Here is a 27501-nt window from a genome sequence, read left to right as displayed (position 1 = left end):
ATTATTGTTGTTGTTATTGATGTTGTCACTGGACAGGACAGAGAAATGGGGATAGGAGGGGAAGACAAAGAAGAGGAGAGAAAGACACCTGCAGGCCTACCTCACCTACTGTGAATCCAAGATAAGGTGAAGAAGGTGGAGTCCTCATTCTTTTTTTTAATTAATTAATTAATTTTAAAAAGGAGACATTAACAAAACCGTAGGAGAGGAGGGGTACAACTCAACACAATTCCCACCACCAGATCTCTATATCCCATCCCCTCCCCTGATAGCTTTCCCATTCTTTATTCCTCTGGGAGTATGGACCCAAGGTCATTGTGGGATGCAGAAGGTGGAAAGTCTTGCTTCTATAATTGCTTCCCCACTGAACATGGGCATTGACTGGTCAATCCATACTCCTAGTGTGCCTCTCTCTTTCCCTAGTAGGGTGGGTCTCTGGAGAAGCAGAACTCCAGGGCACATTGGTGGGGTTGTCTGTCCAGGGAAGTCTAGTCAGCAACCTGTTGGCATCTGGAACCTGGTGGCTGAAAAGAGAGTTAACATACAAAGCCAAACAAATTGTTGAACCATTATGGACCTAAAGGCTGGAATACTGCAGGTGAAGTGTTGGGCGGTACTCACTGCAGACTATTGTATACTTTTGCTTTCAGGTATATATTTTTCCCTAGTTTATGGATATGTGTGAATATATGCTCTATTTCAGGGGACCTGGTCTATATCTAGGATTTGGGACTTTGTTAAGAAGTGAACCACCTGGAAAGGAATTAGGGAATCCTATGAAAGAAAAGGTCTCACCTGAGTAATGAAGCTGAAGGGTTGTCATTCTACACCTGAAGTATCTGGACACAGTCTGAAGTGAAGCATGCTGAAGGTGGCACTGGATGCGTTGATTAGGTTGTGATCAGCGGATGCAATATTATTTGATATGAATTGAGAGAAGCATGCAGGAAAGTGTGCCCCACCCTAAGCTTCCAGGACTGGGCTCTATAGTGGAAATGTGAGGTTCCTGCTGTCTTAGCTTTCAAAAAGACAATAGATAGTTATTGTTATCATCACATTATTCGGTAATTGGGTTAACTTTGAAAAATCCCTTTGTTAGGATTTGCTGTACAATACCCAATATTTTTTATATAGCTATGCCATAGGTTGCTTCTGTTCTCACTGGTCTAGGCATTTGAGAGAGTCAACATATCAAAGACTCAGCCTATGTATTAAAAAGACACAGTCTGTATTGAAAAAGTTTCATTCTTCTGCAAAATTCAAACCAGTTTTCTTTTTTTTTAAATAATTTATTTCTTTATTGGGGAATTAATGTTTTACATACAACAGTAAATACAATAGTTTGTACATGCTTAACATTCCCCAGACTCCCATTTAACAATACAACCCCCACTATGTCAATCATCACCTTTCATGGACCTGTATTCTCCCCACCCACCCACCCACCCCAGAGTCTTTTACTTTGGTGTAATACTCCAATTCCATTTCAGGTTCGACTTGTGTTTTCTTTTCTAATCTTGTTTTTCAACTTCAGCCTGAGAGTGAGATCATCCCATATTCATCCTTCTGTTTCTGACTTATTTCACTCAACATGATTTTTTCAAGGTCCATCCAAGATCGGCTGAAAATGGTGAAGTCACCATTTTTTACAGCTGAGTAGTATTCCATTGTACATATATACCACAACTTGCTCAGCCACTCATCTGTTGTTGGACACCTGGGTTGCTTCCAGGTTTTGGCTATTACAGATTGTGCTGCCAAGAACATATGTGTACACAGATCTTTTTGGATGGATGTGTTGAGTTCCTTAGGATATATCCCCAGGAGAGGGATTGCAGGGTCATAGGGTAGATCATTTCTAGCCTTCTGAGAGTTCTCCAGACTGTTCTCCACAGAGGTTGGACCAATTGACATTCCCACCAGCAATGCAGGAGGGTTCCTTTGACCCCACAGCCTCTCCAGCATTTGCTGCTGTTCCCTTTTCTGATGTATGACATTCTCACAGGAGTGAAGTGATATCTCATTGTTGTCTTGATTTGCATTTCTCTGACAATCAGAGACTTGGAGCATTTTTTCATGTGTTTCTCAGCCTTTTGGATCTCTTCTGTGGTGAATATTCTGTCCAAGTCCTCCCACCATTTTTGGATAGGGTTATTTGTTGTCTTGTTGTTGAGTCTGGCAAGCTCTTTATATGTGTTAGTTATTAAACTCTTATCTGATGTATGGCATGTAAAGATCTCTCCCATTCTGTGAGGAATCTCTTGGTTTGGGTAGTGGTTTCTTTTGCTGTGAAGAAGATTTTTAATTTGATGTAGTCCCATAGGTTTATACTTGCCTTAGTCTTCCTTGTAATTGGATTTGTTTCATTGAAAATGTCTTTAAAATGTATGCGGAAAAAAGTTCTGCCAATATTTTCCTCTAAGTATCTGATAGTTTCTGGTCTGACATCCAAGTCCTTGATCCACTTGGAATTTACTTTTGTATTTGGTGAAATACAATGATTCAGTTTCATTCTTCTGCATGTTTCAACCCATTGTTTCCAACACCATTTGTTGAAGAGACTCTGCATTCCCCATTTTAATATTCTGGGCCACATTGTCAAAGATTAGATGTCCATACGTGTGGGGCCTCATTTCTGGGCTCTCAATTCTATTCCACTGGTCAGTGTGTCTGTTCATGTTCCAGTACCAAGCAGTTTTGATAACAATGGCTCTATAATACAGTTTGAGATCTGGGAGTGTGATGTCTCTGGTTCTGTTCTTTTTTCACAAGATTGTTTTGGCAATTCTAGGTCTTTTCTGGTTCCAGATAAACATTTGTAGCATTTGTTCTATTCTCCTAAAAAATGTGCTTGGGATCTTGATAGCATTAAATTTGTAGATGGCTCTGGGTAGTATATTCATTTTGATGATGTTAATTCTTCCAACCCATGAACATGGAATATCTTTCCACTTCTTTGTGTCTTTTTCAATTTCTTTGAGTAGTGACTCATAATTTTCAGTATACAAGTCTTTCACTTCTTTGGTTAGGTTTACTCCTAGATATTTTATTGTTTTTGTTGCTATGGAAAAAGGAACTGATTTCTGGATTTCAATTTCTTCTAACTTAGTGTTTGCATAGAGGAATGCCACTGACTTTTGAATGTTAATTTTATAGCCTGACACCTTACTGTATTGCCTGATGATTTCCAAAAGCTTCTTGCTGGATTCCTTAGGTTTTTCCATGTATACTATCATGTCATCTGCAAATAAGGAGAGTTTGACTTCTTCTCTTCCAATCTGTATGCCTTTAATTCCTTGCTCCTGCCTGATTGCTATGGCAAGAACTTCCAACACTATGTTGAATAGTAATGGTGATAGTGGGCAGCCCTGTCTAGTACCTGATCTGAGGGGAAATGCTTCAAGTTTTTCACCATTGAGTATGATGTTGGCTGTAGGTTTGCTATATATAGACTCCACTATCTTCAGGAATTATCCATCTATTCCCATTTTTTGTAGTGTTTTGTCCATAAAGGGTTGTTGTATTTTGTCAAAGGCTTTCTCTGCATCTATTGATATGACCATGTGGTTTTTGGTCTTGCTTTTGTTGATGTGGTGGATCACATTGATTGATTTACGAATATTAAACCAACCTTGCATGCCTGGGATAAACCCCACTTGGTCATGATGAACAATCTTTTTGATATACTGCTGTATCCGGTTGGCTAGAATTTTGTTCAATATTTTCGCATCTATGTTCATCAGAGATATTGGTCTGTAGTTCTCTTTTTTGGTTGTGTCCCTGTCTGCTTTTGGTATCAGGGTGATGTTGGCTTCATAGAAGCTGGAAGGGAGTATTCCAGTGTCTTCAATCTTCTGGAAGACTTTTAAAAGTAGAGGTATTAGTTCTTCTTTGAAAGTTTTGTAGAATTCATTTGTAAAACCATCTGGTCCAGGACTTTTATTTTTGGGAAGATTTTTGATAACTGTTTCAATTTCATTAGCTGTGATGGCCCTGTTCATGTTATCCACTTCCTCTTTACTTAGTTTTGGAAGTTGTTAGGTATCTAGTAAATCGTCCATTTCTTCCAGGTTCTCTAGCTTGGTGGCATATAGTTGTTCATAGAAGCCTCGCATGATATGTTGAATTTCTGCGGTGTCTGTTGTGATATCTCCTCTTTCATTTACTATCCGATTTATCTGGGTGTTCTCCCTTTTTTGTTTTGTGAGTCTGGCTAAAGGTTTGTCGATTTTGTTTACTCCTTCGAAGAAACAACATTTACTTTCATTGATCTTTTGTATGGTCTTCCTATTCTCAATGTTATTTATTTCTGCCCTAACTTTAGTGATTTCTGTCCTTCTGGTTGCTTTAGGATTCCTTTGTTGTTCTTCTTTTAGGTCTTTAAGATGTGCAATCAGGCTGTTTATTTGTGCCTTTTCTTGTTTCCTAATGTGTGCTTGTATAGCTATGAACTTCCCTCTTAGGACTGCTTTAGCTGTGTCCCAATTATTTTGATAGCTTGTGTCTTCATTTTCATTCAACTCTCAAAACATTTTGATTTCTTCCTTGATTTCCTCTTTGACCCAGAAGTTGGTAAGAAGTATACTGTTGAGCTTCCACATTTTGAGACTGTTACTAATCTTTTGTTGATTGTTAAGTGTTAGTTTAATTCCACTGTGGTCTGAGAAGATGCTTGGGATGATTTCAGTGCTCTTGAATTGGCTGATGCTGTCTTTGTGGCCTAACATATGGTCTATCCTTGAGAATGATCCATGTGGATTTGAGTAAAATGTGTATTCCAGTTTCTTGGGATGAATGACTCTGAAAATGTCCAATAGTTCTAGTTTATCTATCTCTTCATTTAGCTCCCTTATGTCTTTACTGATTTTCTGCCTGGATGATCTGTCAAGTTGAGAGAGTGGGGTGTTGAAGTCCCCTACTATGATTGTGTCACTGTTAATATATTGCTGTAGCTCTTTCAGTAGAAGTTTGATGTATTTAGATGGCTCCTCATTGGGTGCATAGATATTAATAATTGTTAAGTCCTCTTGATTGACTGATCCTCTGAGCATTAAGTAGTGTCCATTCCTATCTTTTTTAATCTTATCTATTTTAAAGTCTATCATGTCAGATATGAGAATAGCTGTTCCTGTCCTTTTTTGTGGGCCATTGGCTTGTATGATAGTTTTCCATCCTTTCACTTTAAGTCTGTGTTTGTCTTGTTGAGTTAGGTGAGTTTCCTGTAGACAACATATTGTTGGGTTGTGTTTTCTGATCTATCTTCCTACTCTGTGTCTTTTAATAGGTGAATTCAGGCCATTGACATTTATTGATATCAAAGATTGAATATATTTTAACGCCATTCTTGTAGAGTTTTAGAGTGTTTTGATATATGTCCTATTTGTGGTGGTCTGACTGTTTATAGGAGACCTTTCAGAACTTCTTTCAGGGCAGGCTTGGTGATGGTTGCTTCCTTCAACTGTTGCTTGTCTGAGAAGGTTTTGATGCCTCCATCTAGTCTGAATGACAGTCTAGCAGGATATAGTATTCTTGGCTGAAAGCCTTTCTCATCGAGCACTCGATAGATATCTTGCCATTCTCTTCTGGCCTGTAGTGTTTGTATGGAGAAGTCTGCTGCTAATCTTATGGGTTTTCCTTTGTAGGTGACTCTTTGTTTTTCTCTTGCAGCCTTGAGGATCCTTTCTTTATCCTTATTCCTTTCCATTCTAAGTATGATATGTCTTGGTGTCTTTAGGTCTGGGTTAATTCTGTTTGGGACCCTCTGGGCTTCTTGAATCTTTATGTCTTTGATGTCGTCTAGACTAGGGAAGTTTTCAGCTATTATGGCCTGGAAAATGATTTCTTCCTCTCCTTCTCTTTCTTCCACTGGTATGCCAATAATGCGTATATTTGTCTTTTGAAGTCATCCCATAGGACTCTGTTGTTGTTTTCAGCATCTCTTAATCTCTTTTTGAGATCTATTACTTCTTTTTTAGTTGTCTCTAATTCATCCTCAATCTTGCTAATTCTGTCTTCAGCCTCATAGATTCTATTCTCTCTGCCCTCTACTGCTTTCTGGAGTTCATCTATTTTGTTGCCCTGCTCTGATACTGTTTTAGCTTGTTCAGCTAGTTGCCTTCTTAGCTCAGTGATTTCAGCTTTGAGCTCTCTAATAACCATGAGATAATTAGAATTTTCTTCCATATTCTCATTTCTTGTTCCTGTATTTCTGATTACAATTTTTTCAAATTCTTTACTCACTCCTCTTATTATTTCCTTAGCTAATGTTTGGATGTTGAACTTATTGTTTGTGCTGCACCCTGTGGAGGACTTTTAGCTGGACTCTTGTCCTGGTTCGAGTCTCCAATATTTTTTCTTGTTGTTTTAACCATTTTATATATTATGTTATGAGTTCCCTTTATCAGTACTTTTCAAATTATTGATCACTATTGCCTGGATTGACTTGTGTCTAAGTAATTTAATTAAAGGGTTTACCGTGGTGGAAGTTAACAGTTTTTTCAATCCCTGAGTTGGAGCTCAGTGGTGTAAAAGCCTCTTTTTTTTTTTCTTCCCTGTAGGCTATGGGAGCCTGAGGGCTTTTAAACTATCAATAGGCTTCTTAGCTTAATCACTGACTCCTGACCAAGAGATAAAGCAGGGTGTGGCAGAGATAATCCAGTGGTTATGCAAAGAGACTTTCACAGCCCCTCAGCTATGCCATGGAGGTGTAGGTCTTCTCCTGAGTTTCCCGGTTAGATCTCTGTCCCCTGGTGTCCCTCCCTGTTGCTGCTCCAGATTCTGAGGGTAGTAGCAATGGAGACTCAGAGTTGCACTTGGTGAGTCTCTGGTGAGTCCTTTCCTCCCTTCAGCTGTCCCCTTGTTGGTGGAGCAGACTGGAGGTGGTGTCTCCACTGATAAACTGTTGAACTGTTAGCAGTCACTTAATCTCTCCTTAGGCCCCTCTCTCCTCTCTGTCACCAGCCACGCGTGTTTGTACTCATGGGTGATTTACTGGGTTCCTGTGGTCATTCTAGTCCTGTCTTGTTTCGGTCCGGGTGGTCTACTTTGGTATTCCTAGTTGATCCGGGAGAGGAGAGGACAGGAGAGGAAAGGAGAGGAGAGGTGAGAAAGCGATCTGCTGCTCATAGCTCCACCTCTGGAAGTCGCTTCCCCTCAAACCAGTTTTCAAAATACAGTCAATACAATACAATACAAATCAATACAAAGAATCAATTTTTTCCTTCTCATAGTAATTAAATAGTGATTTGTATGACTACTATTTAATAGGAGTGTACATAGACACCATTCCCACCACCAAAGGACTGTGTCTCCTCCCAACCATCCACCTACACCCCCACCACCCAAGGAAACCGAATGTCCACCCTCCCCCTCATCACAGGGTATTTACTTTGGTGCTCTACTCTATATTTAGTCAGATCCTGATTTTAGATTCCCTTTCTGTTCTTCCTTCTCAACTTCTGTTGATGAGTGGTATCATCCCATACTCATCTTTTATTTATTTTTTTTGTCTTTCATCTCTTTATTTATTTTGCTAAGCATAATCACCCCCATTCCATACATTTGTCCCAAAGGACACAATACAATATAATATATATATATTTTGTTACAGAATAGCATTTCATGAAGTATGTATCTCATGACTTCTTTATCCAGTCATCAGTTAGTGGATGTTCAGGCTGCTTCTATTCTTTGCCTATTGAGAATAATGCACCTATGAATATAGGGGTACATATGTCCCTTCTTATTTATTTATTTATTTATTTTCCCTTTTGTTGCCATTGTTGTTCTACTGTTTTTTTTTCTTTTTTATTTAAGAAAGGATTAATTAACAAAACCATAGGGTAGGAGGGGTACAACTCCACACAATTCCCACCACCCAATCTCCATAGCCCATCCCCTCCCCTGATAGCTTTCCCATTCTCTATCCCTCTGGGAACATGGACTCAGGGTCATTGTGGGTTGCAGAAGGTAGAAGGTCTGGTTTCTGTAATTGCTTCCCCGCTGAACATGGGCGTTGACTGGTCAGTCCATACTCCCATCCTGCCTCTCTCTTTCCCTAGTAGGGTGGGTCTCTGGGGAACCAGAGCTCCAGGACACATTGGTGGGGTCTTCAGTCCAGGGAAGCCTGGCCAGCATCCTGATGACATCTGGAACCTGGTGACTGAAAAGAGAGTTAACATACGAAGCCAAACAAATTGTTGAGCAATCATGGACCCAAAGGTTGGGATAGTGGAGAGGAAGTGTTAGGGGGGTACTCACTGCAAACTCTAGTGTACTTCTGCTTTCAGGTATATATTTTGCAGTAGTTTACAGATACGTGTGAACATATGCTGTCTCTCACAGAAACTGGTGTATATCTAGGTTTTGGGACTTTTTTAGAAAGTGAACCACCTGATATGGAATAAGAGTATACTATGAAAGGAAAGGTCTCACCCGAGTAATGAAGCTGAAAGTTTGTCATTCCACACGTGAAGTCTCTGGGCATAGTCTGAAGTGAAGCATGTTGAGGTGGCAATCGTTGCGTTGGTTAGGTTGTGATCGGCAGTTGCAATATTATTTGATATGGATTGGCAGAGGCATACGGGAAAGTGGGCCCTATCCAAGGGTTCCAGGACTGGGGGAAGTAGAGGCTCTATTGTGTGAGGCTCTACTGTCTTAGGGTTCCAAAAGACAATCGATAGTTAATGTTATCATTACATTATTTGGTAATTAGGTTAACTTTTAAAAGTCCTTTTGTTAGGGTTTGCTGTACAATACCCAATATCTTTTATATACCTATGCCATGGGTTGCTTCTGTTCTCCCTGGTCTAGGCTTTTGAGAGAGTCAACATATCAAAGACTCAGCCTATGTATTAAAAAGACACAGTCTGTATTTTAAAAGTTTCATTCTTCTCTAAGTTTCAAACCAGTTTTCAAAATACAGTCAATCTGTATTCCTTTGATTTCTTTCTCTTGCCTGATTGCTATGGCAAGAACTTCCAATACTATGTTGAAGAGTAATGGTGACAGTGTACAGCCCTGTCTAGTCCCTGATCTGAGGGGGAATGCTTTCAGCTTCTGTCCTTTGAGTATGAAGTTGGCTGTATATAGAGGTTTGCTATATATAGAATCCACTATCTTGAGGAATTTCCCATCTATTCCTATTTTTTGTAGAGTTTTGAGCATGAATGGGTGTTGGATTTTGTCAAAGGCTTTCTCTTCATCTATTGAGATAATCATGTGGTTTTTGGCTTTGCTTTTATTGATGTGGTGAATGACATTGATTGACTTATGGATATTGAACCAGCCTTGCATTCCTGGGATGAATCCCACTTGGTCGTGAAATGTTGATATGTTGCTGTATCCGGTTGGCCAAGATTTTGCTTAATATTTTGGCATCTATGTTCATCAGAGATATTGGTCTGCAGTTTTCCTTTTTTGTTCTGTCCCTATCAGCTTTTGGTATCAGGGTGATGTTGGCTTCATAGAAGGTGGAAGGGAGTATTCCTGTTTCTTCAATCTTATGAAAAGCTTAAGAAGTATGGGTACTAAGTCTTTCCTGAAAGTTTTGTGGAATTCATTTGTAAAGCCATCTGGTCCAGGACTTTTGTTGTTGGGGAGATTCTTAATAACGGTTTCAATTTCTTTGTGATTGGTGCATTTAGATTTTGTAGTTCTTCTTGGTTCAGTTTTGGAAGGGCATATGCTTCTAGGAATTGTTCCATTTCTTCCAGATTCTCTCGCTTGGTGGCGTATAGTTCTTTATAGAAGTTTCACAGGATTGTCTGGATTTCTGTGGTATCAGTTGTGATATCTCCTGCATCGTTTACAATTCTATTAATTTGAGTCTTCTCTCTTTTTTGTTTGGTGAGTCTGGCTAGGGGTTTGTCAATTTTGTTTAATCTTTCAAAGAACCGACATTTGGCTTCATTGATCTTTTGTATGGTTCTTTTATTTTCGATGTTGTTTATTTCTGCTCTAATTTTAGTCATTTCTGTCCTTCTGGTTGCTTTAGGGTTCTTTTGTTCCTCTTCCTCTAAGTCCTTGAGGTGTGCAGTAAGGTCGTTCATTTGAGCTTCTTCTTGGTGTTTAATATGTGATTGTATGGCTATAAGTTTCCCTCTCAATACTGCTTTAGCTGTGTCCCAAATATTTTGATAAGTTGTGTCTTCATTTTCATTTGTTTCTAGGACATTTGAATTTCCTGCTTGAGTGAATCTCTGACTCAGTGGTTCTTTAAGAGTATGTTGTTAAGTTTTCAAATTCTGTGACTTTTAATAATTTTCTGTTTGTTGTTAAATGTTAGTTTTACTCCACTGTGGTCTGAGAAGATACTTGGGATAATTTCGATGTTCTTGAATTTATTGATGCTGTCTTTGTGGCCTAACATGTGGTCTATCCTTGAGTATGTGTTATGTGGATTTGAAAAGAAGGTGTATTCCAGTTTTTTGGGGTGAAGGACTCTGAAAATGTCCAAGAGGTCTAGTCTGTCAATCTCTTCAATTCTCTTGTATCTTTGTTGGTTCTTTGCTTTGTTAATCTGTCTAAGTGTGACAGTAGGGTATACAATAATAGTGTGAAGTCTCCCACTATTATTGTATAACTATTTATGTATTTTTGAAATTCTTTCAGTAAGTGCTTGACATATTTAGATGGTCCCTCATTGGATGCATAGGTTTTAAAATTGTTAAGTCTTCTTGGCTGATTGATCCTCTACTCATTATGTAATGTCCTTGCCTACCTTTTATTACTTTATTTAATCTAAAATCTGTCGTGTCTGAGATGAGAATGGCTGTTCCTGCCCTTTTTGTGGTCTGTTAGCCTGTATGATAGTTTTCCATCCTTTCACTTTAAGTCTGTGTTTGTCTTGTTGTGACAGGTGGGATTCTTGCAAGCAGCATATGGTTGGGTTATGTTTTCTGATCCATTCCCCCACTCTCTGCCTTTTGATGGGTGAGTTTAAGCCACTGACGTTTATTGATATTATGGATTTAATGTATTGTAGTGCCATTGTTCAAAAAAATTTTTTTGTTGGCTCTGATATATTGCAAGTATTATAGTGATGTTCTTGTTTATAAGAGGTCTTTTAGAACCTCTTTCAGAGCCAGTTTGGTTATGGTTGCCTCCTTTAACTGGTGTTTGTCTAAGACGGTTTTGATCCCTCCATATAGTTTGAATGAAAGTCTAGCAGTATATATTATCCTTGGTTGAAACCCTTTTACATTCAGGGCTTGATAGATATCTTGCCATTCTCTTCTGGATTTTAGAGTTTGAGTGGAGAAGTCTGCAGATAATCTTATGGGTTTTCCCTTGTATGTGACTTTTTGTTTCTCTCTTGCAGCCTTTAGGGTCCTTTCTTTATCCCTACTTCTTCTCATTGTGACTATGATGTGTCTTGGTGTCTTCAGGTCTGGGTTGATTCTGTTTGGTACTCTCTGGGCCTCTTGAATCTTGATGTCCTTTCTGTTATTCAGGTCTGGGAAGTTTTCTTCTATTATTTCCTCTAGAATGTGTGCTTCCCCTTCCACTATTTCTTCCTCTGGTAGGCCAATTATATGAATGTTAGGCCAATGTTAGGCCAATTATATGAATGTTACTTCTTTTGAGATCATCCCATATGTCTCTGTTGTTGTTTTCAGTGTCTCTCAATCTCTTTTTGAGCTCTTTCACCTCTTTCTTAGTTTTCTCTAACTCATCCTCTGTCTGACTAATTCTGTTTTCTGCTTCTGTTAGTCTGCTTTCCCTTGCCTCAGCTTCTTTCTTCATTACAGCTATTTCAGCTTTCAGTTCTCTAATTGCCTCAAGATAATCAGTATTTTCCTTGGGGGTCTCAACTGTTGTTTCCCTAATACTGCCATTCCTTTCCTCTAATGTTGTTTTCATTTCTGTGATTAATAAGTTTTTTATGATTGCATACTTTTCTTATCTATCGTTACTTCTGGCTGATATGTAGTTTCTTCTGGGCTCTTGTCTGCATTCATTGGAGTAGCAGTTTTATTTATTTTTGATCTACCCATTTTTTTTGTTTTATGTATTTCTTTTTTTATGCTCCGTTGTTCCTCATTTGTTGGGTCTTGAGTACAAGCAACACTGTACTAAATACCTTTATGACAATTGCACTCACCAACCTCAGGAATTACAGTAACAACTGAAGCAAGTATTGAAGCAGTTTAATCACTACCAGTTAGCCAAACAATTTCTCCAGTCCGTGAAAAAATAGTAACCAAATCCCAGTGAAGAAGAAAGAGAAAAGAAAAAAGGGATAGTAAGAATAGACAGTTATGCAAATCTACTATCCACTGTATATTCTAGGGGTAACAAGAGGGGAAAGGGAACTAGAGCAGAGATACACACATAGAGAGTCCACTCTGAGTCAGATTTCTTCCCCAAAATAATTCACAAATTCAGAAAAGAAAAGAAGAAGGAAGGAAGAAGTGTATGACAAGATAAAAAAAAAAAGAGACAAGAGAGAGAAAAATAGAAAAGATAAGAAAAAGAGCTGTAATTAAAGAGCAGTGAAAGGAAAGTCTTTTTTTGATTACTTTATTTTTAATTTAATTTAATTTAGTTTTTTTTAATTAGCTAGGAGGAGGAGGGAGGGGAGTGTCTGTAGAGGAGGTAGGAGTAAAGAGAGAAGTTCCTCCCACAATAGATAAGATGCCCACTACCCTAGCAATGAAAGATACCCTAAGAGTTAATTCTGATCAACCTAAAGGAGGGGAAGATATATGCCTTTATACAATATTAATAATAAAATAGAGCAGGGTAAAAAAAAAAACCCTGTCCCAGATTACCTCAAACATGATCAGAGGCAGCTGATTGTTAAGAAAGAGAAAAAAACAGAAACCTCAGCACTAGACAAAGATAGCTGAAATAGACAGTTATGCAAATCTACTATCCACTGTATATTCTAGGGGTAGCTAAAGGAGGAAGGGAAGTTGAACAGAGATACTCGCAGTGAGAGTCTACTCTGAGTCAGAATTCTTCCCCAAAATAATTCCCAAATGTGTATCAGTGAATTCAAAAAAGCACACTGTTTGGTGGTGGTGTGGGGGCTGGGGCCTGTTGCTTTGGAAGCTGTAGCATTAAGGAAGAAAGGATGACAAGAATGAGAAAAAGAAAAAAAAAGAGAGAGAGAAAAAAGAAAAAGATAAGAAATAGAACAGTCATAAAAGAGCAGTGAAAGGAAAGAGTTTTTTAATTTATTTATTTTTAATTATTTAATTAGCTATGCAAGATGAGGTGGGGGAGTTGGCTACTTAGAAAGAAAAAAGGCCAGAGGTTTCAGAAGGGTATAGACTTAGAATGAATGATACTCCCTGGTGGGACAGGAATCTTGGTAAAGAAAGAAGTTCAGCAGGGGAGCCTGCTAGGAGCTGATCCCCAGGGACTGGTTATGGGGGGGAAGGGGGAGGAGGTGTGCTTAATAATTTTAAAAGAAAATTTTTTCCCCTATTTTTCTACTCTATTTTTTAACCCAAATTAAGTTATATTCACCTCCTTGGTGTTACCGCTAGGACCCCTTATTGACTGGCCTACTAAAGGCAGAAAATCCTACTGTTTCCAGAAGATGTGGTCAGAGCTCAAACCACTAGCAGCTTCTCAGTCCGCCATCTTCCAGGAACCCCCCCCCCTCCAATACTCATCTTTATCTTTCTGACTTAGCTCATTTTACATAATTTCTTCTAGCTCCATCCAAGATGGGTCAGAGAAGGTGGGTTCATTGTTCTTAATAGCTGCATAGTATTTATATACTATAGCTCCATTGTATTTATATACTACAGCTTTCTCAGCCACTCATCTGTTGTTGGGCACCTGGGTTGCTTCCAGGTTTTAGCTATTATGAATTGTGCTGCTATGAACATAGGAGTACACACCTCTTTTTGGTTGGGTGTTATGGAGTCCTTGGGGTATATCCGCAGGAGAGGAATTATTGAATCATATGGTAGGTCCATGTCTAGCCTTGTGAGAGTTCTCCAGACTGCTCTCCACAGAGGCTGGACCAATTTACATTCCCACCAGCAAAGCAGAAGGGTTCCTCTGTCCCCACAGCCTATCCAGCATTTGTTGCTGCTGTCCTTTTTGAGGTATGCTATTCTCACAGGAGTGAGGTGGTATCTCACTGTTGTCTTTATTTGCATTTCTCTGATAATCAGCGACCTGGAGCATTTTTTCATATGTTTGTTAGCCTTTTGGATCTCCTCTGAAGTGAATGTTTTGTTCATATCCTCTGCCCATTTTTGGATGAGGTCATTTGCTTTTTGGTGCTAAGTTTGCTGAGCTCTTTGTATATTTTGGTGATTTGTTTCTTGTCTGATGTATGGCATGTGAAGATCTTCTCCCATTCTGTGAGGGGTCTCTTGGTTTGTGTGATGGTTTCTTTGGCTATGCAGAAGCTTTTCAATTTGATGTAGTCCCATTGGTTTGTTTCTGCTTTAGTCTTCCTTGCAATTGGGTTTGATTCATCAAAGATGTCCTTGAATAGGTGGGAAGGTGTTCCACCAATGTTTTCTGTTAAGTATTTGATAATTTCTGGTCTAACATCCAGGCCCTTGATACATCTGGAGTTTATTTTTGTTTCCGGTGAGATAAGGTGGTTCAATTTCATTCTTCTGCATGTTTCAACCCTGTTTTCCCAGCACCATTTATTGAAGAAAGCCTCCTTCCTCCATTTAGTAATTTGGGCCCCTTATCAAAGATTAGATGTCCATAAATTTGTGGGTTTAGTTCTGGGCTTTCAATTCTGTTCCACTGTTCTGTGTGCCTATTTTTGTTCCAGTACCATGCTGTTTTGATGATGATGGCCTTATAATATAGTTTGAGATCTGGGAGTGTGATGCCTCCATTTCTGTTTCTTTTCCTCAAGATGGTTTTGGCAATTCTAGGTGTTTTCATGTTCCAGATAAATGATTGTAGTTTTTGTTCTAGTCTTTTAAAGAAGCTTGGTGGAACTTTGATGAGTATCACATTAAATTTATATATGGCTCTGGGGAGAATATTCATTTTGATGATATTTATTATTCCAATCCATGAGCATGGGATGTCTTTCCATTTCTTTGTATCAGTTTCTATTTCCTTGAATAGTGATTCATAGTTTTCAGTATACAAGTCTTTCACCTCCTTGGTCAACTTCATTCCTAGGTATTTTATTGGTTTTACTGCAACAGTGAATGGGTGTGATTTCTGGATGTCTTATTCTTCAGATTTAGTGTTTTCATAAAGAAATGCCACTGATTTTTGTACATTGATTTTATAGCCTGACACATTGCTATATTGCCTAATAACTTCTGGTAGTTTTCTGCTGGATTCTTTAGGTTTTTCTAAGTATACTATCATATCATCTGCAAATAATGAGAGCTTGACTTCTTCCCTTCCAATCTTTATTCCTTTTATTTCTTTCTCTTGCCTGATTGCTATGGCAAGAACTTCCAATACTATGTTGAAGAGTAATGGTGATAGTGGACAGAAATGTCTAGTCTCTGATCTGAGGTGGAATTATTTCAGCTTTTGTCCATTGAGTATGATTTTGGCTGTAGGTTTGCTATATATGGATTCCCCTATCTTGAGGGGATTCCTCATTCTTAACAGCTGAGTTGTATTCCTTTATGGATATATACCACAGCTTTCTCAGCTACTCATCTGTTGTTGGACACCTAGGCTGCTTCCAAATTTGGGCTAAGGTATTTTTTTTTTCTGCCATTAGGGTTATAACTCTCACTTTTTTTCTTTGTACTTCTTTTCAATTGAGGGTGAGAGATAGAGAAAAAGAGATAAGGAGAGACACCTGTAGCCTTTCTCGACTGCTTGAGAAGCTTCCTTCCTGAAGATGGGAATCAGGGACTCAAACCCAAGTCCTCCTGCATGATAACATGTGTACTCTACCAGATGAGGCATCACTTGACCCTTTTAATATAGTCTTATGAGAAACATATTGCAGTATATATTTTTTAAATTTTATTTTATTATATTTATTCTCTTTTGTTGCCCTTGTTTTATTGTTGTAGTAATTATTATTGATGTTGTCGGTGTTGGATAGGACAGATAAAAATGGAGAGAGGTGGGGAAAACAGAGGTGGGAGAGAAAGACAGACACCTACAGACCTGCTTCACTGATTGTGAAGCGACTCCCCTGCAGGTGGGGAGCCGGGGACTCGAATCTTATGTTGGTCCTAGCGCTTTGCGCAACGTGCACTTAGCCTGCTGTGCTACTGCCAGACTCCCTACGTTGCAGTATCTTATATGATTTCTACAAGTCTACTCTACTTTCTATTATGTTACATATTTCATGTTCACCACTATTTAAGTATTAATTTATGGGAAGAAAAGTAATTTTTTAGAAGCCAAAACAAAAGAATCAGATAGAAGTTTCCACGTAAGTACTCAGTAAACTTTTCTAAGGCAGAAGACAGACTTGAAATTAACAGATTTTAGAGGGGGAGGGGGAGGGTGATAAGAGTTCTGATATTAACCAAGTAAAATACTTCCTTGTGCTAAAATTTCTTCATGTTGTTGCATCTCAGTTTATATCTGTAGTATTTTTGGGGGGTAACTATACATTCTCTTACAACATTTTTAATTATTTGTTGATGAGGAGAGGGTAGGGAGTGGGCACTTGCAAAGTCAGAATTGAGCTCAGTACTTCATGTTCCCATGTCGAGAACTCTAGCCACTGTGCCACCTCCTGGATTGCAACAACAATGCATTCTTTTTTTTCCTTTTTATTAGTGATTTGATAGTGACTAACAAGACTGTAAGGTAACAGGCACAATTCCATAAAATTTCCACCACTAGAATCCTGTGTCCCAGTCCCTCCATTGGAAGCTTCCTTATTCTTTATCCCACTGGGAGCATAGATCAAATTTCATTATGAGAAGCAGAAAGTGAAAGGTCTGGATTCTGTAATTGCTTCTCTGCTGAACATACATTCTTAACCTAATAACTTTGAGCCCTTACACCACATTTTATTTTGTCTGTATCTGCCATCAATTTTCTCTTGTTACACAGAATGTCTTACTAAATTACAAGTATTCTCTACAGATACCATCATCCTTATTCTCAAATCCCAGAGAACTGCTAACTGGTATTTTCTGAGGTGGCATGGTATGAATGCCTTCTAGGTATGATCTAGGGGAAAACTGTCACTAGCCCTCTGTCTTCAGGAAGAAAATTTTCCTGCAAACGTCTATGATTCCAAGTAATTTACTATAGTTACTACTCCCAGTCAAGAAGGAAAGAGAGCATAGTTACTTTTATTATTTCTCTCAAAATGTGCACTGTTTTTGTAAACTTGCTTCTAGGGAAATGTCTATAGAAAGGTAGAATTCAAATAACCTGCCTGTGGAGAAATTTGACAACTAGGACCTTGGATGGAAGATAAAGTTTTTAGTATCTATGATAAGTCAGGCCAATAGCATCATGCATTCTAGAGCTGAGCAGGGGGCACTCTTGCAAAGTAACTAATGAAAAGTGTGAATTTTCAGGGTGGGAGAACCCAAAGATCAGAACTGCAATAGAACTAACTGAGAATGGCTATTTCCACCAGAGTTATTGATGGGCCTCAGTGTTCACTGCTCCTGGTGGTTCACTCTCTCTTTTTTTTCCTTCCTTCCTTCCTTCCTTCCTTCCTTCCTTCCTCCCTCCCTCCCTCCCTCCCTTCTTTTTTTCCTTCCTTTTTCCTTCCTTCCTTCCCTCCCTCCTTCCTGCCCTCCTTTCTTTCTTTCTTTCTTTCACTCTCTCTTTCTTATTATTTTTATCTATTTATTGGATAGAGACAGCCAAAAATTGAGGGGAAGAGGAAGATAGACAGGGAGAGAGAGATAGACACCTGCAGCTATGCTTCACTACTCATGAAGCTTCCCCCTGCAAGTGGGGACCAGGGGTTTAAACCCGGGTCCTTGAGCTTTGTAACATGTGCTCTTATCCAGGTGTGCCACCACCCGGCCCCTTCCTTCCTTCCTTTCTCTCTCTCTCTTTGTTTATTTCTTTCTTTTTCTCTTCCTTCCTTTCTCTTCTTTTTCTTCCATCCTTCCTTCCTTCATTTCTCCTTTCTTTCTTTCTTTCTTTCTTTCTTTCTCTTTCCCTCCCTCCCACTTTCTTTCTTTCTTAGAAACAGAAACAAATTGAGAGGGAGATAAGGGACAGAGATGGACACAAACACACACACACAGACACACACACACAATGAGAAACATGCAGCATTGTTCCACTACCACATGTGAAACTTCTCCACTGCAAGTGGGTCTTTGCACATGATATTATATGCACTTTACCAGGAGAACCATCACCAGGCTTCTTATTTTTATTCATAAAATTATTCTATTTTATTTTTATTTTTTATTTATAAAAAGGAAATACTGACAAAAACCATAGGATAAGAGGGGTACAACTCCACACAATTCCCACCACCATATCACAGAACTCCATATCACAGCCCCTCCCCTGATAGCTTCCCTGTTCTTTCTCCCTCTGGAAGTATGGACCCAGGGTCATTATGAGGTGCAGAAGGTGGAAGGTCTGGCTTCTGTAACTGCTTGCCCACTGAACATGGATGTGATAGGTCAATCCATACTCCCAGCCTGTCTCTCTCTTTCCCTGGTGGGCTGGGGCTCTGGCAAATCAGGGCTCCAGGATACATTGATGGGATTGTCTGTCCAGGGAAGTCCAGTTGGCATCATGGTAGCACCTGGAACCTGGTGGCTGAAAGGAGAGTTAACATATAAAGCCAAACAAATTGCTGACTAATCATGAAACTAAAGGCTGGAATAATGCAAATGAAGAGTTGGGGGAGTCTCCGATTTGTGGATAGCTAGTAGGCCTATTTCAGTTATATTCCAAAGGGCCCATGACTATACTAGTTTTTTTGAATAAATTCCTTTCCTCAATGTTACCAGTCATCTGTATCAGGAACAACACAATAGACCCCTTTGTGGGCCCCCATAGAACCTTGCCCTCAATGTGGATCAACAATGGTAGAGAATGTTCTATTCTCCTAAGGGGGGATGGACAACATAATCTATGCTACACCTGAATAAGATGGGTCCTGATATTGTGGCAGCTTGGAATGTTCCTCCTCATGACCACAAAATGTGAGCTCAGATCTACAGGGATGCAGAGGCCACACAGGTTTCTAAGCTGAATATGGGCCCCAGGTCAGATCAAATCAATGGGGTTTACAGTCAATATTTATACACCTTTCCCATATTTGGGAGCTACTCTCCTCTCTGGTCCAGATTTCTTGTCCTTTTCCAGCCATGACACTATCTCCCCAGATAACAATTTGGATCCACCTACATATCAGATTTCAGGCTCAGAGAAATAAAAAAAAGCTTTCTTATTTTTTAATCCCTCTTGGAGTATGGACCCAGGGTCATTATAGGGTGCAGAAGGTGGAAGGTCTGGCTTCTGTAATTGCTTACCCACTGAATATGAACTTTGACAGGTCGATCCATACTCCCAGCCTGTCTCTCTCATTTCCTAGAGAGGTAGTGTTGTGAGGAAGTGGGGCTCCAGGACACATTGGTGGAGTTGTCTGCCCAGAGAAGTCTGTTAGGCATCATGTTAACATCTGTAACCTGGTGACTGAAAAAAGAGTTAATATTTTATTTTATTGTATTTTATTTTATTTTGTTTTGTTTTATTTTATTTATTTTTACCAGAGCACTGTTCAGCTCTGGCTTATGGTGGTACTGGGGATTGAATCTGAGACTCAGAGCCTCAGGCATAACCATTATGCTATCTGCCCCTGCTGATAGAATTTTTTTTCATAGGTTTAAATTAGTCTAAGCTTTGTATATGCTGCCCTATACCAAGCATCAAGTAGGCTTCTCTGCTCTGGGTTTTCTTTTGTGTGTTGGATATATCTTAAGTACATACCTATGCCTAAGAGTGGATAGTAGAGCCCTTAGTGCCCAACAGTGATGTTTTCTTCTGACTGGCCCACGTCACTCACACATAAGCCAAGGGAAGTGTTTGTGTTTCTCTGTGATTTTCTTACACATAGATTTTTCTTTGATTTCCCCTCACTAGGTGAGCAGGCTTGTTGCTTAACAAATTTCTTCACCTTTTGGGTTTTTTTTTATATCATCAGGTGGAGAGTCAGCATATATTTTATTCAAAGATATGGCTTGATTAGTATACACAAGTGTCACTATATATGCATTTATAGCCAAAAACTATAGCTGTATTTTATTTCATTCTGGATTATTTCCTTCTAGCATCAGACCACCAGAAGTCATAAGTTTTGGTATAAAATATAAAGAAAGAATTACCCATAAGAAAAAAGTACCCGTGTTTAACTCCAGTCAAGTTATACAAAAGTCATCCAGTAAGTAATCATTGTTGATATGTTTTATTATTATTACTATGTTTACTTGTTAGAGATAGCTAGAAATCAAGGGAGAGATAGGAAGAGAGACAGCTGCAACACTGCTTCAACACTTGTAAAGCTTTTCTCTTGCAGGTGGGGTTTGGGGACTTGTACCCTGGTCCTTGCTCATTGTAACACATGCACTCAACCAGGTGTGCCACCACCCGGCCCCCACTGATGTTTTTATACTGTTTTTTTCTTATAAATTGGTACAAATTAGAGAAATAGCTAGTGTCTGTGCCAGGAGTGTTCATTCTCCTTAAAGGTGAGGGAAACCGTAGGTCCTGTCATCCCCATTCTTTAAATTTTTTTCTTCTTTTTCTTTTGTCTTTTTTCTTCTTTTTAATTTTTTTTAAATATTTATTTTCTCTTTTGTTGCCTTTGTTGTTTAACATTGTTGTGGTTATTGATGTCGTTGTTGTTGGATAGGACAGAGAGAAATGGAGAGAGGAGGGGAAGACAGAGAGGGGGAGAGAAAGACACCTGCAGACCTGCTTCACTGCTTTTGAAGCAACTCCCCTGCAGGTGGGGAGCAGGAGGCTGGAACCGGGATCCTTACCTGGGTCCTTGCGCTAGATGCCACGTGCACTTATCCTGCTGCGCCACTGCCTGACTCCATTAAAAAAATTTTCTTTTATTGGTAGTTTAATAATGATTAACAAGATTGTAAAACAACAGTGATACAATTCCACACAATTCCCACCACCAGAACTCTGTATCTCATCCTCTTCATAGGAAACATCCCTATTCTTTATCCCTCTGGGGGAATGGACCAAAATTTGTTATGAGGTGCAGAAGGTGGAAGGTCTGGCTTTTGCAATTGCTTCTCCGCTGGACATGTGTTGTATGCTTTACATTGGGTTGTTCTAGCTCTCCCCCTGCCAAGAAAATTGGATCAGTCCTGCTAGTTTCGCAGGCCCGCTTGGCCCTGCCCCAAGGAACCCCGACAGAGTTCCAGAGTTGCAGAGTTCGAGAGTACTTGGCGCCACCGTGGGGGGAAAGAGGCAGCAGAGTTCTGTTTGGTGATTAGTTTGGTTTAGTTTATGATCGTTGTTCCTGAATAAAGAAATACAGCTTCCCTGCCCAGCCGTATGTCTCTGGTCATCTCTGTTACCCGCCCGTGAAGCTAGCCCGGCCAGCTGGAGCTTCCGAATTTTAACAACAAATGGCGCCCACGTGGACCTGACCTGCGCATCTCTCAGATAAGTGAAGACAATTTGGCTACCTATGTACTATGGCCTTCTCTTCTGCTTGTGAAGAGATCTCCAAAGGCCTCTGCTCTTTCTTCACGAGACTGTTTTGCTATTTCTGGAACATTTATGTCTGGACCACTCTGTGGTTTCCATGCGCTCAGGCGCACTCAAAACAGCCAGAGGAGTCGGGAAGAGTCAGCAGGCAAGAGGCGAGGCATGGAGCTGCCTTTTCCACCTGGTGGAACAGCCAGCCAGCCGGCTGCACCCAGAAAACCCCGCGTACCATGCCCGCACCCCCGCAGCCCGCAGGAGGCCGATGCCACCATGCTGGAGCCCGATGCCAACACGCTGGAGCCTGATGCCAACATGCAGGAGCCCGATGCCACCACACAGGAGCCCAATGCCAGCACGCAGGCCAGCCCACATGAGCCGGCTCTCCACCACGTGGCGCAGGGCACTGGACGCGTGATCCCTCCACGCTGCTCGGCCACTGCGAACAGGGCAGCAGACATGGCAGGGCCATGGGGCAGGGCCGCGGTGGCCTATCATGGCCACCACCCCTGGGCACCTCGGCCTACGCCTTCTACAAGGCTGGCCCGCCCGCCCTCATGCTATGAATTCTGGAACTATCCCGGACCTCTCGGACCCCCCGGGCTCCCTGCCGAAACTGGACACACTGGCCAAACTGGACACACTGGCCGAGATCTCCAGCTGCCAGTTCGGTCTGAAGGCAGACAAACTAGAGTACGCAGAGATTCGTGCAGAGATCATAACCTGCAATTCCTAGAAGTGAAGCTGCCCAAGAGACCACCACTGGACAACACACCCCCCAACAACTAAGACAGTACATATCTAAATTCGTGTTTGAAATGACATGTCTTCGTAAAAAAGGTTTCTCTCCTTGTGCATTAATGACCATGTTTATGTGTATGTTTAAAGTTTGGTAAACAGTAACTTTAAGGCTAAATTCTTACTAGTGAAAGTTAAATGAAAAAGGTTTTCAACGTAATTCTCATAAAGATAAAATTAACTTCCACTTAAAGTCTGAGGTAAAAATTAGTTAACAATCAATATATTTTAACTAAGTTGGTCTAAACAAAAGGTTAAATAGACTTGTTGATATGTAAAACTCTCCATTACCTTCTCTATTAGAATTGGTAGATTACACAATGGCTATGCTAATTATTCTTATGCCTGAGGTTTTCTTTCCTGCGCACACCTAGGGTGTGTCTCCATCTTGAATGGGTGTAACAAAAGGTTAAAAAGACGTTGTTGATATGTAAAAGTCTCAAATACCTTCTCTATTAGAAACGTTAGATTGTGCTGTGGTTATGCTAATAACAAGTTTTGTTTCATAGTAAGTATTGCAGCCAGCTGCCTTTGGGACTCTAGGCTGTTCCCCACCCCCATGCAAATGCCTGTCGAGGCAAGTACGCCCCCCAGAGGCAAGAAATGTTTTTTTTAAGCTGATAAAGTTTTGCCCACAGAGGCAAAACATGGCCCTCTCAGGCCTTCCCTTGGCAGCACACTGGTTCTTGTTACTTGCTTACATGTTTCTCCATGTTTGTGCCAGTTTCTTTTTTAAAAAATGCCTGTACAGTATAGGTTTCTGTTCACCCCACACCCTTGATACTGTAGTCATTTAGTTAAAAAGAAAAGGGGGAATTGTTGTATGCTTTACATTGGGTTGTTCTAGCTCTCCCCCTGCCAAGAAAATTGGATCAGTCCTGCTAGTTTCGTGGGCCTGCTTGGCCCCGCCCCAAGGAACCCCGACAGAGTTCCAGAGTTGCAGAGTTCGAGAGTACTTGGTGCCGCCGCGGGGGGAAAGAGGCAGCAGAGTTCTGTTTGGTGATTAGTTTGGTTTAGTTTATGATCGTTGTTCCTGAATAAAGAAATACAGCTTCCCTGCCCAGCCGTATGTCTCTGGTCATCTCTGTTACCCACCCGTGAAGCTAGCCCGGCCAGCTGGAGCCTCCGAATTTTAACAACAGACATGGATGTTGGCATATCAATCCATACCCCGTCCTGTCTCTATCTTTCTCTAGTTGGGTAGGGACTTGGAGAAATGGGGTTCTAGGACACACTGGTGATGTTGTCTATGTGATCTCCATTTTTGTGCCATATGTGCTAAACCTGCTGTGCTACCACCTGACTCCTGTGATCTCCATTTTTAAAAGAAAAAAGTAAGAATGAGGCGTGAAATGACTTGTCTCACACTACAAAACATGCAAGAGGCTAAAGTATACATTCTCAGCCAGGAAATGGGTGAGGTGACTGCTGCTTTTTCCAAATTGAGTTGATAGAGAATATCACTTCTTTATGTGTTCAAATAATGAGAATGAATAAAGACTACATTTGTTTTCTGTAGGTCTACCACAGATGGCTAAGTCAGAAGTGGAGGTGGCACATTGAGGTTTATAGTTTATTTATTTACTTATTTATTTAGCCTCCAGGGTTATCCAGGGACTAGGTGTATATACTATGAATCCTCTGCTCCTGGAGGCTATTTCCCCCCATTTTTGTTGCCCTTGTTGTTGTTATTATTATATTGCTGTTGTTGTCGTTGGATAGGACAGAGAAAAATTGAGAGAGGAAGGAAAGACAAAGAGAGGGAGAGGAAGATAGACACCTGTAAGCATGCTTCATTGCTTATGAAGAGACCCCCTTCAGGTGGGGAGCCAGGGGCTCAAACTGGGATCCTTATGCCAGTCCGTGTGCTTCACACCATGTGCACTTTACCCACTGCACCTACCACCCAGCCCCCAGGAATGATTCTTGAAACTCCATCATCTGATGAAAATATTCTACTCATCACAGTTTTTTTTTCAACTTGCATCCAAGAAGAAACTCTACTTCTTAGACCAGATATGTGGGTTTTAAAATTTGTGATGAAAGTTTGCTGTTCTAAGATGCACATATTATAAGGCCATTGTAATCAAAACTGCCTGTTACTGGAATAAAAATAGGTACACAGACCAGTGGTACAGAATTGAAAGCCCAGAAATAAACCCTCACACCCATGGACATCTAATTTTTGATAAGGTGGATCAAAAATGGAGGAAGGAAGTTCTCTTCAATAAATGGTACTGGGAAAACTGGGTTGAAACGTGCAGAATATGAAACTGAACCATTTTATCTCATCAGAAATAAAAGTAAACACCAGATGGATCAAGGATCTGGATATTAGACAAGAAACTATTAAATACTTTGAGGAAAATATTACTGGAACACTTTCCCATATAAATCTCAAGGACATATTTCATGATATAAACCCAATTGCAAGGAAGATTAAAACAAAAATCAACCAGTGGGACTACATCAAACTGAAAGCTTCAGAAAAAGCAAAAGAAACCATCATCCAAACAAAGATATTTCTCACAGAATGGAAGAAAATCTTTACATGCCATACATCAGACAAGAGGCTAATAACCAATATATATATAAAAAGAGCTCACCAAACTTAGTTACAAGAAAAAAATGACCCAATTCAAAAGTGGGCAGAGGATATGAACAGAATATTATTCACTACAGAAGAGATACAAAAGGCCAACAAACATATGAAAACTTGCTCCAACTCACTGGTTGTCAGAAAAATGCAAATAAAGACAGCACTTCACCGCTGTGAGAATGTCATACATCAGAAAGGACAATTACAACAAATACTGGAGAGGTTTTGGGTCAAAAAATCCTTCCTGCGCTGCTGGTGGGAATGTAAATTGGTCCAATCCCTGTGGAGAAAAGTCTGGAGAACCCTCTCATGGATAGAAATGAACCTTCCTTATGACCTAATAATTCCTCTACTAGGGATATATCCTAAAGAGTCAAACACACCTATCCAAAAAGATCTGTGTATACCTATATTCATAGCAGCATAATACGTAATAGCCCAAATCTGGAAGGAACCCAGGTGCCCAACAACAGATGAATGACTGAGAAATTTCAGGTATATATACTCAATGGAATACTACTCAGCTATTAAGAGTAGTGAACCCACCTTCTGTGACCCATCCTGGATGGAGCTAGAAGGAATTATTAAGTGAGGTAAGTCAGAAAGAGAAAGATGAGTATGGGTTGATGCCACTCATAAACAGAAGTTAAGAAAGAAAAGTGGAGAAGTACAAAGCAGAAATTGACTGAGTTTGGAGTTTTGAACCAAAGTAAAAAAAAAAAAAATCAGGTGGGGGAAGGATAGATATTCCACTGCACTATAGGACACAGACATTTGGTGGCCCTGGGAATGGTGTTAATATATACTCCTATTTAAAAAAAAGATGCATTTTTGTTAATGCATGTACATTTACACTTATGTATGTATATATTTATAAACTAAGGTTTTTGTCAGAGTGACATGTTACATTTGAAGCATGTAGAATAGCATATGGCACCATGTAGAAAGTATTTATTTAATAATTTATTTTGCCTCCAGGGTTACTGCTGGGGCTCAGTGCCAGTACTATGAATCCACTGCTTCTGGTGGTCATTTTTTTCTTTAACTGGATAGGACAGAGATAAATTGAGAGAAGAGGGGGGGAGAGAGAGAGGGAGAAAGAGAGACACCTGCAGATCTGCTTCACCACTTGTGAAGCTTCCCTGCTGTAGGTGGGAAGCTGGGGGCTCAAACCCAGATCCTTTCACAGGTCCTTGCACTTAGTACTATGTGGGCCTAACCAGGTGTAACACTGCACAACTCCATGTAGGAATTTTACAAAGGTTTACTAGTACAATTTTTATTATCCCATTATTATTGCTATCATATTTTGAAGTATGGATTTTCTAGTGATACATACTCCAGCTGAAGTCCGTGAGGTATGCTATTTACAAGCCATGTAAACTCAGACAAGCAACTAGATTATTCAAAGTCTAGGCCTCCTGATCTGTTAGAGGGCATGATTTTGCTTTCTAGGTTGTGAAGGTTTCTCCTTTGTTCTGAGAAAACATATTGCTTGGTTATCAAAAGTGTGTTCTCTGGCCTAAAAGTGTTAAGATCTCCTGGCACTTAGAGATGTACCTTCTGGGGTCCAGTTCCCACCCTGCAAAGTCAGAAGTGGGGGCTGGCACATAGCAGATTACTGAGAGCCACTGAGACAGTACCTGGCTTGTTCCCTAGCAGGTGCTGAATATGTATTAGTTGACTTCCCCAGATACGGAACCATCACAATGACAAAGGCACTCATCTTACATTTGCAAAGCTAATGATTAAACATGAAATCACATCTTGAATTAAGATCTTGTAGACTTTTATTCTATCATTCCTTTAGCTCCTGAAGCAAAAAAAAAAAAAAACAATCTATTTTTTTAACTTTGTCCAAGACAATAGAACTTACTCACTTATTTGTTTTTGCATTGTCTCACTGTGTGCATAATCAATACGTTCTGGCTTGCATCTGTGCAAAATAAAGTGCACCTTCAAATTCTAAATGTTCCATGTGTTGTTAAATTAAACACTTAAAATGAATCCCATTTCACAAAAGATACAATTCCCTTGTTGATTAAAAAGTTTTGGAGCTTTTCCCAAAATTACAGAATACTCGTTTTCAAAGCAAAACAGCAAAAGAATACAAAATAATAATAATAATATGAGTGAGATGCTTGAGTTCCTTGTTCTCCTTTGAATAAAAGGATCACAGATTTATCGTCAACAGCTGTGTTTATAGTGCTCACTGATCACTGCAGCTGAACCAGCTGCATAATAGGATGGTAAAATTCAAGAAAAAGTTAACTTGGATGTGTGCTAACTCATTTTTTGAAGAATTAATGAAATTATGTGCTTTCTCCCCCCCCCCAAAAAAAAAAAAAAACGGCTCTGAAGGTGCATTCAGGTCACTAAGTGTTGGAACTCTGAGAGAGTTGCCGGAAATCTGCAAGCCAACTTTCCTTCTAGAACCTGAGAAGTATTTTAAGGAAGAACCAGAGAAGGAGTCTCTCCCAGTTCCAGAACTTCCATCGCTTTCTGAAAGTAAGTAC

General features: G+C 39.9%; 1 protein-coding gene across 2 annotated transcripts in view; it reads left to right on the top strand.

The window, feature by feature from the left end:
- Positions 1 to 27501, top strand: part of WDR49 (WD repeat domain 49) — a 250745-nt gene that overhangs the window by 198488 nt on the left and 24756 nt on the right. For both annotated transcript variants that reach the window (XM_060171907.1, XM_060171906.1), the window contains 2 exons: positions 20193 to 20302; positions 27347 to 27493. In XM_060171907.1, the coding sequence (XP_060027890.1) occupies positions 20193 to 20302; positions 27347 to 27493 (257 nt within the window). The remainder of the gene's footprint in view (positions 1 to 20192; positions 20303 to 27346; positions 27494 to 27501) is intronic.

Source organism: Erinaceus europaeus, chromosome 14, assembly GCF_950295315.1.
Source record: "Erinaceus europaeus chromosome 14, mEriEur2.1, whole genome shotgun sequence".
Lineage (NCBI taxonomy): Eukaryota > Metazoa > Chordata > Mammalia > Eulipotyphla > Erinaceidae > Erinaceus > Erinaceus europaeus.
Note: the sequence above shows the minus strand (reverse complement) of the source record. Positions and strands in the feature narration are given on the sequence as shown.